At 46.8% G+C, this 13,416-nt stretch overlaps 1 protein-coding gene across 3 annotated transcripts in view; it reads left to right on the top strand.

Moving 5' to 3' along the window:
- Positions 1 to 13,416, top strand: part of GALNT16 (polypeptide N-acetylgalactosaminyltransferase 16) — an 81,019-nt gene that overhangs the window by 32,384 nt on the left and 35,219 nt on the right. For all 3 annotated transcript variants that reach the window (XM_052782360.1, XM_052782359.1, XM_052782358.1), the window contains 2 exons: positions 7,801 to 7,976; positions 11,521 to 11,619. In XM_052782360.1, the coding sequence (XP_052638320.1) occupies positions 7,801 to 7,976; positions 11,521 to 11,619 (275 nt within the window). The remainder of the gene's footprint in view (positions 1 to 7,800; positions 7,977 to 11,520; positions 11,620 to 13,416) is intronic.

Below are 13,416 nucleotides of genomic sequence, written 5' to 3'. Positions count from 1 at the left end.
ACTTTCCTTGTCAATCTCTGGCAAAACTATGAGGGAAGAAGAGAAGAATGAAATAGAAAATGTTTGGTGGAATCCCATGACTTCCTAGCCATGAGGCAGGGATGGAGAGAAACAGTTAAAACAGGGCTGAAACAGAAGAAAGCAGAGATGCGGTCTTCCAGAGCTGGCAAAGAATTGCTTCTGCATCCACAGAAGGCAATAAATGCCAGGAGACAATGGAAAAGAATAGGGAGGTGGACAGGCACCTTGGGCAAGCAGCAGTGCTGGAAAGCAAGCCCCAGCAGACTTTCCTTGCTTCTCACTCCCACCATCCCTTGGCAACTACAGCTCTGTCACAGGGCCTGGAGAAACCCTGTGAGTTGGCAACTGTGGCATCTTCTCAGAGGGCATAGAAACGAGCCTCTGCTGGGGGCCCACCACTGGTCTCTCCAGCCCAGTTTGGAACTGGCAGCAGGCCTCAAGATTGTCCAGTGTTGATGGCATGTCCTGGTTTCAGCTGGGATAGAGTTAACTGTCTTCCTAGTAGCTGGTACAGTGCTGTGTTTTGAGTTCAGTATGTGAAGAATGTTGATAACACTGATGTTTTCAGTTGTTGCTCAGTAGTGTTTAGACTAATGTCAAGGATTTTTCAGCTTCTCATGCCCAGCCAGCGAGAAAGCTGGAGGGGCACAAGAAGTTGGCACAGGACACAGCCAGGGCAGCTGACCCAAACTGGCCAACGGTGTATTCCATACCATGTGACGTCCCATCTAGTATAGGAACGGGGAGGTGGGGGCAGGGATTCGCCACTCGGGGACTGGCTGGGTGTCGGTCGGCGGGTGGTGAGCAATTGCACTGCGCATCATTTGTACATTCCAATCCTTTCATTATTTCTGTTGTCATTTTATTAGTGTTATCATTATCATTATTAGTTTCTTCTTTTTCTGTTCTATTAAACCGTTCTTATCTCAACCCACGGGTTTTGCTTCTTTTCCTGATTTTCTCCCCCATCCCACTGGGTGGGGGGAAGTGAGTGAGCGGCTGCGTAGTGTTTAGTTGCTGGCTGGGGTTAAACCACGACATGGCAGTAGAAAATCTTTTGTGACCAATTAGCTGCTGTGGGAGCTGATCAATTCAAGTATTTTTACTGCTTCCTTTGTGTTACTCCAGTTTGTGCAAGCTACAAACAAAACATTCAAATCTGTCTCTGAGGTCCTCTGTCAGCACTTGCACTTCTCAAAGAACAGAGATGGTTCTATTTAACTGTGGTAATTTTTATTAACATTTCATAACAGGAGTTCCATAAGAGCATGGTTCCTAAACCACATTTAAAATGCTTTACACAGTTAAAGCATGAATAAAATAGGCCCGGTGCTGTCAGGCACAGCCTTTTCTCTTAAAGTATTTTGAGCAATTTTTGAGAGACATATACGGACTATTTCATGAGACATAACGAGAGCCATGTGTGCACTGGGATTCCTAAACCCAACTGGAAATACAACATACCCTCAGAAACAAATGCTCTCGGCAACAGGCATTCAAGAGACACTGTCTTGCAGGTTCAGCCCATCGAGAGTAGCTTGCTCCCTGGGAGTTTCTTGGGAGTTGCTGCAGCTCTCAGTTCTGCCCTCTCTGTGCTCTGTGCCATTCGTAGCCCATCCATGTGCCAGCATAAGGTTTACAGAGCTGAGCAGCACCTGTCTCTGTAGCATCCTCAAGCACTGCTGTGCTCCCGAGCATCTGATTGCTGGTGGTGGTGCTGTGCTGTCCTGTCCTCTGTGGGACTTGTCTTCAGGTCACTGGGACAGTGTATGGAGCAAGTGGAGTGAGCCCACGGAGAAAAATTTCACGCCGTGCGGGCCACAGCAGCTCCACTGTGGTTTATAGAGGTGGCTTGGCCCTGACCTTTGCTCTGAGGGAAGAGGATTTGCTCAGCCAGCAATGGGTCGAAGCTGGCATTAAACCAGTTCGGAGGGGAAAACTCTGCTGAGGGGGGTTGGACCTGCAGGGCTGGTGGGAGGGAGGTGCTGGCAGGGTTGGAGGTCATGGCAGTGGCAGTATGTGAGGCTGTGGCAGCGGGATAAATCGAAGGGGAGCCTCGAGAGGGAGGAGGCTTTGGTGAGGTTGTTACTCCCTGGCTTGCTTTGTGTCCATATTCATCAATTAGACCCTCCTGGTCAGTTAGTTCTTCCAGGGAGAGACACGTACTGGGGATGGCTTGTGATGATTGATGCTTTTCTGTCCCAGGATTTGACAGAGCTGACATAATCATGAAAATGAGCTTAAAACAAGAGAGAAGCATGGCAGCCCCTTGCTCCATTTGTTGTACTAGCGCTAAACACTTGTAAGAAAGATATGCAAGAGCTGCAAAGTATACGTCCTGTCATATAAAACTGCTGTTGGACTAATTTCACAGTAACTGTAAAATGATTAATTGCACTTACCTTTGAGACTTTTGCATACCTTACTCTAGTTAAGTAATGATTCCTCATGATACCTGTAGTATGGTTATCCTTTTTGAATTTGGCCAAGCTTGCTGTTACCAAAAAATATCTTGGGACCCGGAAGTCCCCAGCTGCTCAGGTTTTAGTGGCTGTTTGCACGATGTTGGAGCTGGTGTGCCTGTGTCTGGTGGCAGACAGTGACAATGCATGGAGGTGAATGGCACTGTCTGTATTATAGTCTTGCTGTTTCACAGTGATGAGCCCTAAAGGAATATCACTGTGCTAATCAAGAAATGAGGCTCTCAAGTTTTCATAGATGTGCATGGCATTAATTTCTTTCCCTTAATCCCTTGCTTATAAAGTTAATTTCACTACTTAATAATTTCTGGTCTCTTGAACCATGTCAAAACACAAATAAGAATGTCCTTTCAACAGCAGAAGAGCATCTCAGTGAATTCTGTCACTGAAAGGGAAAAGCATATGTGAAAATGAGTAGTGGTGAAATGAGATTAGGAGGTTTACAGTATTTCCTGAAATTGTGGTATGTGAATTGTGTTGGAGGTCTCAGCAATGTTTGAGACAAACATTGATTTCTGCAAACTACTTTGCTAATCCCTAGTCTAGACGCTCACATTTCCACTGCCTATTCATCTTTATTTCTGCTTTCATGTAGCAAATATTTTTGGTCTATCGAAGAGCATCAGTGTCCTGGTTTTGGCTGGGATACAGTTAATTTTTTTCTGGTAGCTGGTATAGTGTGTTTGGGATTTAGTGTGGGAATAATGTTGATAACACACTGATGTTTGAGTTGTTGCTAAGTAGTGCTTATTCTAAGTTAAGGATTTTTCAGTTTCCCATGCTCTGCCAGCAAGCAGGAGTACAACAAGCTGGGAGGGAGCATGGCCAGGACAGGTGACCCGAACTAGCCGAAGGGATATTCCATACCATAGAACATCATGCTCAGTATATAAACTGGGGGGATTTGGCTGGGATGGGCAGATCGCTGCTTGTGCATTGGTCAGTGGGTGGTGAGCAATTTCATTGTGCATCACTTGTCTTTTCTTGGGTTTTATTACTCTTTTTTTTTGTTATCTTCCTTTTCATTACAGTTATGATATTGTTATTATTATATTTTACTTTAATTATTAAACCATTCTTATCTCAACCCACGAGTTTTACCTCTTTTTTTTTTGATTCTCCTCCCCATCCCACTGGGAGGGGAGGAGTGAGCACGTGGCTGCGTGGTGCTTAGTTGCTGGCTAGGGTTAAACCATGACAGTCAGTCAGAAGGAACGGGGCTCTTCTGCTCCCCTAACTCCCACTTGTAGTTCCAACCTCAAGCATGGGGATACAGGGTGTGTAACTACATAAAGAACTTATGGGTATGAACTGTCCTGTTGATATGGTGAAAGTCTTGACTCTGCACTCAGCTGTACATTCTGTGCCTTTAATATACCCAAAGCTCATATGTGCTTATATTGACTTCTTCCTCAAGTGAGGGGTGTTAATGTGAAGGGAGAAGAAAGAGGGGGTGGATATCAGTCTGCCTTTCTCAGAGGGTTTGGCAGGGGACTGATTACTTATTTCATAGAGAACCTGTGCTGCTCCTGTCAAATATGTTTTAATTAACAGTGATAAATGTCCTGTAGTTAAACATCTATATTATAGGAGAAGAATCTGATAAAGCAAGTCAGTCCTTAAAGATAAGCTTTACATTTGCTTTGCCAGGCTTGTTTGTAGCTGTCTGGGCTCCACTCAGGATAGTGTTTGGTTTCCTCTCTTAATCTGACTTTGCTGTTGTGTATGTAGTTTGTAATGAGCTGTAATATTGAGGGCTTTTCTGAGGAGCTGCTACCTTGCTCTTTCTGCCATGTTTTGTATTAGCACAGACCTGATGAACTGTAGAGGTCTGCAGTGCCCTTACTGAATTGCATTTATTGTTTTCAGACATTTTGTTTTTCCCATGTGTTGAGATAATTTTGAATTGTAATCTTGTTCCCCAATGTGTCTGACATTTTTGCTAGATTTCCGATGGAATTGATAAACATACTCTGTCTCAATATCCAAGGTACTTATGAAAATACTGAATAGTGCTGGATCCAGAACAAACCCTTAAGACCTGCTCTTACCATAGCCCCTTTGCTCTGACAGTGGCTTTCCAACCAGTTTCACCCATTGTGTAGTAGTTTCATCTAGACTATTATTTCTCTAGCTTGCTAATGACGTTTTGCCAGCCCCTATTAAAAACCTTACCAAAGTCATGATGTATTTATGTCCTGCTTCTCCACACCCCTAAGACTGATTACTCCAACACAGGAGAAAATTAGGTTGGTCTGACATGATGTGGTCTTGACAAATCTCAGTTGGCTCCTACTTATTACCTTGTTATCTTCTTGGTGCTCACAGGTCGGATGTTAGATTACTTGTTGATTACCTGTTGATTAGCTGTCTTTCTGGAAGCTGGAGCTAGGCCCTCTGAGCTATCATCCCCTGAACCTTCCCTTTTCTCTGTTTGAAGAGAGCACAAAGAGGTACTGGCCGAGATGAAAACGAGAAATGCTCTTAACTGACAATTAATTCCCAGTGCTCTTTTACTGCTTTTAAAATTTGATACGTGAGAACCTTAGTGTCTAGAGGAATTACCCCTAGTAGTTCAAGTTTAAATGTGTCATGGCCCTGAGGGCACTAATGGGCCCTCCCGTCCCTGCCCACTCCCCCGGCCTCCCCCGGCCCTGCTCATGGCCCAGGACCCTGTCGGCCCCCGGGGCTCCCTGCACCCTGCCCATGGCCCAGGACCCCAGGGGCTCTCAGCCCCTGCCCCGGCGACGCCGCGGCAGGGCCCGTCTCCAGCTCCCCACGGCCTTGCCCTGCCTGGCCATGGGGCCTGCCACGGTGGGCCCGCATCCCGTTCCATCCCCAGCGAGGTGCCCGATGCCTGGGGCTGGGGCTGCCCCGGTGCCCCCCGGCTGCCCCACTCCTGGCTGGGACGTGGGGATGGTCCCTGGCTGCCAGGCCCTTGCCCTGAGCTCCGCCATGGGGAGTCCCCGGCCCTCGCGGTGCCCTGACAAAATGGCTCCTGAAGACTTGTTGCTACTTCCAGCGTTTTGCAGGACGTTCCTGGCAATATAAACCAAAACCAGCTGTTGCTTTTCCAGGGCTTGGGGAGATGGTGATAAGTAGCAAAGGGAAAGCGAGTGACTGCAGAATATTTAGAGGCGGGTGATAAGCCGGGCTTTTGCTACAAACCAGTGTTGTGTTCTAGGGCAAGAGGAAAAAGAGAAATGGAAGCTCGGTTTGCCAAAACTCCTAGTATGAGTTAAAGGAGGAAAACGTTTCAATTCGTGGAGGGTAATTATTTTCCTCGTCGTACAGAAAGTATGACTTCAAGGGGGAGTCTAGGCAGCAGGCAGCGAAACCAGCCGTACAGATAACTGACCCGTTGCCCTAAGCCAGCGGTGTGCCCGGCAGGGGGACGGCGGCGGGGCAGGGCAGGGCGCTCGCGGCCCGGGGGGCGGAATGGAGGCAGGCCTGTCTGGCGAAGCGTGCCTGTGCCGGTCCTGCACTAGGGAAAATCCATATGCAGCAGCTTGGCTGTGCAGTGGTTGAATAAGTTTCTTTGTGTTGAAAATAGTGGCGCTTTTCTTTTTTTTCCCCTATGAAAAGGCTTTTCCCTCGTTCTTGTATGGTAAGAAAGGGAAATCTGAGCGTCAGGCTGACCTTGGCTGAATTAGGCATAATTATATGGGCCACCTTCATTTCTTTTCTCATTCATTCATCTTCTCTCCTAATGGAATAGTCCTAACATTTAATTTCTCTTCATCCTCTGGTAGCTTCCTTCCAGAGACCGGTTTGACAAAACTTGCGCTCTGGCCATGGCTGCTGAGCTGTCACTGATTTCGTGTAACAGTGTTCACGATGGTTGCAGTTTTCTCTGTCCCATTTGCAGTGCACTCGATTTGCTATATTTCCCATCTCAGCGGACTGAGTGCGCCGGACCGAGTGGTCACGGTTCATTTGAAATCCATCAATGTGCATGAGTAGTTCAATTTGTTTCTTCTAATGTTCATTATCTTGCACTTGTCTACGCTGAATTTCATTTGCCATCATCTTACCCAGCTGTCTGGTTCTCCTAGGGCTGTCTGCACTGCAGGGTAGCCCTTCTCAGGGAAAGGTGCAGAGATGTTTGCTCTTCTAAGCTCTCTCCTGCTTAAGGAATTTGCTGTGGTGCTGGGTGTCTTGAGTTGCTTCCCAACCCATTAAGATGGCTCGACCAAAATGCTGTGTGATATTGGGGACCAGTCCCTGGTCTCCTGCCCTCTAAAACTCCTAAAAGGAGCCTTATAGCAGAAGGAGAAACATGATCAAGCCTCGTATTAGAGGGTATCCAAACTATTTTACGCAGAAGGATCTCAAGATCTGGGGATTGCCCAGCACTTTGGATGAGATGTGCATGTGCCAGAATCTGCCTTTTCCAGCAGTTTTAGGGAGCTCCAGCACTCCTTCGTACAAGGCTGGGAGCATTTTATGGTTTCTTCATGATTTGGTCTACTGAACAGCTACCATAGACAATTTGTTAAACTACTTTTATTGTATAACAATCCTGATTGCTTTATAAGCCAATATTTTACAGTTTCTAGGTTGTTTCCAACCAAAATCTGGTATCTAAGTGTTCAGCGTGGTCTAGAACTGTGCCTGTCCTCCCTCCTAGTGGCCCTAGTGAATGGTCTTCAGGTGCTGGCATTGCACTGACCCTGTGGCCTAGGAAAGCTAGAGGAAAATTAGGAGAGGAAAGGGATGGCCCAGGTGTTATTGCTCCTGTGTGGGACTGGGGACAGTCACGTGCAACTTCCAACTTTATCACAGACTTCTGTGAGACTGGGCAAAGCAGAGCAAGGCACAGCAGGGGACCTTTTAAATCAGCTGCCTCTGTGTTTGTGTGCAATAGCGATTGCCGAAAGGCTGAAACTCTTTTTCTTCAAAATACTGTGTTTCAGCCGCATTGGCTGGAGGCTGCTCTCAAACCCGTGTTGCCTGGAAGGGTTTCCAAGTGCCTGCAGTCTCACACGTTCTGCCTTAACAAGTGCTACAGGGAATTTGGCTCTGCCTGTGCTGTTGGGAACAGCAGCTTTCATCCCAAGCTTAGTCGGTAAGGGTAGCGAGGCCTGCAGTTTTCCTTGAAGGCAATTGTAACATCATATCTATGAGGGTTTCCTGCTTTCCTTTCGGAACTCTTGCCTGTCCTGCCTTCTCCCATACCTGAGCCACTTCCAGGTGTATGGCAAACAACCTGCCTTAGTGTACGCATGTCTGAAATTACCTGTGTCTAAACATGAGTTGGCTGCTCTCCCTGATGCTCTGATATTTGTCTCTGCTCTAGATGACAAGGGCTCCCCAAGGAGAGAAGAACAGCCGGAGGGGTTTTGACGAAAAGGCTTACTTGTCCTCAAAACTGGTGAAGGCTGGAGAAGACCCCTACCGTCAGCACGCTTTTAATCAGCTAGAGAGTGACAAACTCAGCAGCGATCGGCCCATTCGGGACACCAGGCACTACAGGTACAATGCAGCCCTTGCTCCAAGCCGTGGCTGCTGCTTGGTGTGGGGAGTCCATTGCCCTCCTGTGTTGTTCTGCAATGTTGACAAAGGATGGTTTGTGTTTTTGTTTGCTAGCATCAGTCCGTTACTCCACTGTATTTCGTGGTTAATCTGGAAAGGTCTCAAATGCGCAGAGACCCTTGACTAATTTGGCCCCAGCTTGTTGCTTTTCTAGCATCTCTTCTCTCAGGTGCAAGCATCATCTTGTTTTTTCAGCACAGCCCCTCCATTGCCGCTCAAATTGCTCACCTGCCAGTTGTTTTTTGCGCAACTCCCCTCACATGCACGGCTTCTCTCAGCAACCCTCTGTCCTGGCTGCAAGGCACACCATTGTTACAGCCTTGCTTTACCCTGGTGTTCCTCACCTGCTGTGCCCTGGCTGTCTGAAGCTGGTTTGGTGCCTTCTTTCCAGCCTGAGCATTAAGGTTTGGATGAAGGCTGCTGGGGTGGGGATGAAACTAACATGTGAATATAGTGAGTATTTCATGGCTTGCAAAGTGCTCATCGTTCTGTCCTTGTTTCACTGGGAGTGAATTTATTTTGCTGACTAAACTCATCCTTAAATTTCTAATAGCACTAAGGTAACTATTTTGTAGTTTCTGGAGTACAAAAAGATAATGTTGTACTGTGAAAACTGCAGGTTTGATAGTGATGGGGTAGTGTAAAACAGCCTACTTCAATGGATAAAAACCAGAAGGAAACTAACCATGTCTGAAATGCTTGTGTATCTGAGCTGGAACCTAGACCCTACCTAGGATTGCAAAGCAACACTTCACAGCTGCTGGGAACAGGAAAGAAGGCATCTAACTTGACTGAAACTACAAAAGGGATGTCAGGAGACATGGAGATTTGTGAGCCTGCCAGCACTGACAGCCATCAGGGTGCTTTGTGAATGCAAGCAGTCAGAACCTTGGCTGCGAGATCAAAGTCTTGTGCTCCTGTTCCCCAGCATAGTAGTCAAGTTTGGCTTCCTAGTGACTCGAGGCAGCGGTCCCATGCCCTGCGTTACTGACAAGTCTCCCTGCCATGCAGAATTGCTGGTTTCTGTTAATCTGCTGTCATGTTCTGGCCTAAAACCAGCTCACTTCAAAGATGAATTATTGTTTATTTTGATCTGTGGTAACACGCAGAGCATGCTTTCTGTGAAAAGCCTCATCTATGCACTTCAGTCTGAAGAACAACATATATGTGATTCCCCAGAAATGTATGGCCATTTCAGTCCCAGCTTTGCAAGGATTCCCTTCAGCAATGGGGATTCCAAAGTAGTGTATAATTAGAGCAGATAAACCTATTTCCATGTTCCTCCCCTTTGCAGGGGTGGCAGTTTGGGAATGAGGGAGCTATGTTTGAGTACCTTGTCTTGTAACAATATTGGAATGGTTGCTGGGATGGCAGCTTAGGATGAGGACTTATTTCAGCTGATACAAGTTAAATTGTGGTTTGAGGAAAGCCCATCCTTGTGTCACAAACGGACCTGGCTCCCCGTTTAAGGAGCGGGGAGTCAATAGGTCACTAACATGTCACTTTTTCTTCAGGCGCCCAAGCCGAGCTTGGACGTACTTGACTCCACATCCTACAAGCTCCTTCTGACCTAGCGTGTAGCTGGTTTTTTGATCCAAAGCAAAGAGAGGGCCAATTTGCAAGCACAGACTTTGTCCTTGTCCTCTGTGATGCTGCAATAGTGCTGAGATCTTGGGAAGACTTCCCAAATAACACACAGAAACCTCTTCTGCTTTTCCACTTCCTGATGCCTTAATACATTTTATATCCATTACATCATGGAGTTATTTTGAAACAATAATAAATGTAGTATGTCTCTTGTCTGGTCTCAGGTTTTCTATTTTAGTCTTTATCAAGGTTTCTTTATAAGTTTGAAAATTGCTGTAAGATGCTGCTGTCCCCTTAATAAAATACTGCAATGAAAAAGTCATAAACCAGTAAGATTGAATGTGATGATAAAAACAGTAACAGTTTAGTAATAGCCATAACAAAATAGTAAGTAAATGTGGAAGTACAAGTAGTGGCTGTAAGAACTGAATTGTACTCTCTCCTGGGATGGATTCAGTCTATGCGTGGCCTTGAGTTGTTAAAAACACTAGGCCACAATTTCAAGTGCAGGCTCTTCATGGGGCAGGGAATTAGTGCAGACTGACTGCTGTTTGACACTGGCTGGAAGTTAAGAAGGCAGACACTCTGGAGGATCAGATCAGCCCAAATCTGCCATTCTTAGTATCTGCCAGAATTGGATCCAGGATTCACATCTGTGGGTTGTTGTCCAAGAATCCTTGTTCTCCACAGGGTATGAGCAGCCCTGGTGCAAGCTGATCTTGAGTTAGTGCTTGGTTCTGAATATGGGAATGAATGTATGTACCTAACATTACAAAGTCAGATGGGAGGAATTGCTTTCCATTGCCAGCTGAGGTATTTGTGTTGAACCTCAGCAGCTCCCTGATGCAGATCACAGCACTAGCTAGTGTTTTCCTTTCTGCAAAGCCCAACGTCCAAAGAGTTTGAAGTGCTTCATACAGCAGTGCCTGGGTGTACCAGCTCCATGCATCCTTAGCATGTGCATGTCCTATGCATGAATAAACAAGATTTTACATGAATCACAGGCAAATCCAGGGACTAGAGTCCATGATGTTGAAACTTTGTTCCCCATAAAACCCACGTGCCCTCCTCAGCATTCAGCATCATGAATTTAGGTATCTGTCCTGGTTTCAGCTGTGATAGAGCTAATTGTCTTCCTAGTAGCTGGTGTAGTGCTATGTTTTGGGTTCAGTATGAGAATAATGTTGATAACACACTGATGTTTTCAGTTGTTGCTAAGTAGTGTTTATACCAAGTCAAGGATTCTTCAGCTTCTCATGCCCAGCCAGCAAGAAGGCTGGAGGGGCACAAGAAGTTGGGAGGGGACACAGCCAGGGCAGCTGACCCAAACTGGCCAATGGGATATTCCATACCATGTGTTGTCATGCCCAGTACATAAACTGGGGGGAGTGGGGCTGGGAGGGATCGCTGCTCGGGAACTAGCTGGGTGTCTGTCGGCGGGTGGTGAGCAGTTGTATTGTGCATTACTTGTATATTTCAATCCTTTTATTATTATTATTAATGTCATTTTGTTATTGCTATTATTATCATTATTAGTTTCTTCCTTTCTGTTCTATTAAACTGTTCTTATCTCAACCCACAAGTTTTCCTTTTTTTTTCCGATTCTCTCTGCTATCCCACAGGGTTGGGGGGAGTGAGTGAGCAGCTGCGTGGTGCTTAGTTGCTGGCTGGCGTTAAACCATGACAGTATCACAGCCTCGAAACTTTGCCTTTCAACACACAGAGTTCTTTTTAAGCTCTGCCAACCTTGGTGCAGGGGCTGCTGAGGCCTCCCTTGCTGCAGCTCAACTGTGCTGTTTCTGACTTTAGCATATTATTCTCTTCTCCTTTAGAAATTCTAGGTGCATTGCTGCAGTGGGTGATGTTTGGCTTACAATTCTGCTCTCCTGTGTTGCAGGTGCACCTCTGTACGCTATGACACAGACTTGCCAGCTACCAGCCTCATCATCACCTTCCACAATGAGGCACGCTCTACGCTGCTCCGCACGGTGAAGAGGTGGGTTCAGCAAGGGGTGCTGGGCCCAAACGATGGTGCCTGGAAGGGCACTGGTGGAGGGTTAGGCATTTTCCAGCAGTTAGACAAGGAGGGTGGCTGCAATCCCCCAAGTGCTTGTGATCTGCCCTTGAGCTGGCCCACTAGGACAGGTCAGGGGCTTGGATTGGTAGTGTGGGCGTATCTTCAAAGACAGAGCATATCTGCAGTTAGCCACTATATAGCCCCTGTGGCGGGAATCATTAGGAGCAGGAAAGGGGCTGCTGGGCCTGCATCTGCAGGTGGGAACAGTCTTTATGAGCTTGGTTTGGAAGAGTGAGGGGGGACCAAAGGGGACACTGTGTGTTGCTAGATGCAACTGAGGGATGGGGCTTGGGAAGGACTGTGTTCCATAAATGGGAATAAGCAGCCAGCTCCCTGCTAGGGCATGTGTTACAGGAGCTGGGGCTGGCTCACTGAGGGCAGTGGGCACAGCCTGCAAGTCTTTCAAGCAGAAGGTGATGAACTCAAAGTCTTGTGGAAGGTTGAGCTGATGGTATAACTAACAAGAATGCATTATTCATCATCACCGCTTCTTCCCCTGACAGATCCTGTGGGCTTGGAGAAATGTGCTTTGTGAATAAATAACAGGCTTTTTCAAGTTGGCCGCATGGCTAGAAGGCTGGTTTCTGTCTGCCAGGTTTGGTGCTACTGTGTTTCCAGAGACCTGTATATATTGCATTAACACATTTTGCCTTTTTACCTCTATCATTTCCTTTTCATTTGAACTATAAAATGAGTTCTACAGAGCCACTGTTCAGAAAATGAGCAGATTTGTTTGGGACCACAGTGCTGCTAGGGTAACGGGAGGAGATTTCTGCCAAGTACATCATAGGTCAGACAATAAATGGTTAGGTGCTCAGAAACCATGGTAGTAGGATCCTTAAGAAAATCTCAAGGCAGCCCATCAAATAGCCAGATGCCATGATAGTTAAAATGAAGAGAAGATGACATTCAGAGCAGCAGTAACGCATAGAGAGAGAAACTGATATCCAGATCCTATGGAGGTGATGTGTACTAATGAGCAGATGAGTGTTGCCAGGCATTAACAGGGCAGGCTTGCTCAAAGCAAGGTCAGCTGGAGTGGGTTGCTCAGGGCTGTGCCTGGTCAGTTTTTAGGATCTCCAAGGATGAGGACTCTGCAACCTCTCTGAGCATCCTCTTCTCAAGGCTAAACAACCCCAGCTCTTTCAGCCTCACCTCATACATCTGATACTCCAGTCCCTTAATTATCTTAGTGGTCCTTCAATGGACCTGCTTCAGCATGTCCCACTTTTTCTTGTCCTGGGAAGCCCAGAACTGGACACAGCACTCAAGATGTGGGATTACCAGTCTCTCAGCTGTGGTCTCCTGCAACCCAGAGCGCCCCACAAAGACCTTGAATAATGGATGACCCATCTGTTCAAATTGGTCCCTGCAATCCTGCTGCCACTGGAGGAGTGCTCTTGTGAGGAACTGGCTGTACTCTGCTGTGAATGGTGGGGTGGGTGACATTTCTTCCCAGACCTCTGGCTACAGCTGGAATCTTCATTGCCAGATGGTTTACAGCCAGTGCATGTGATTGATTTACTTCTTGCTTACATCATATGTCAGAAGTGTCCATGATTTATCCCTGTCTGATGAGGGATCCCGAAGGATGAATTCTTCTTGGGCTCTACAGTATTTGCAGCGTCACGTAACCAAGCATTGGCTAGTAGCCTTGTCTGTGAGGCATGGGAGGTTTGACAACCATAGACAGAGGTGAAGGGTCAGGTCATGGCT

Source organism: Harpia harpyja, chromosome 3, assembly GCF_026419915.1.
Source record: "Harpia harpyja isolate bHarHar1 chromosome 3, bHarHar1 primary haplotype, whole genome shotgun sequence".
Classification (NCBI taxonomy): Eukaryota; Metazoa; Chordata; class Aves; order Accipitriformes; family Accipitridae; genus Harpia; species Harpia harpyja.
Note: the sequence above shows the minus strand (reverse complement) of the source record. Positions and strands in the feature narration are given on the sequence as shown.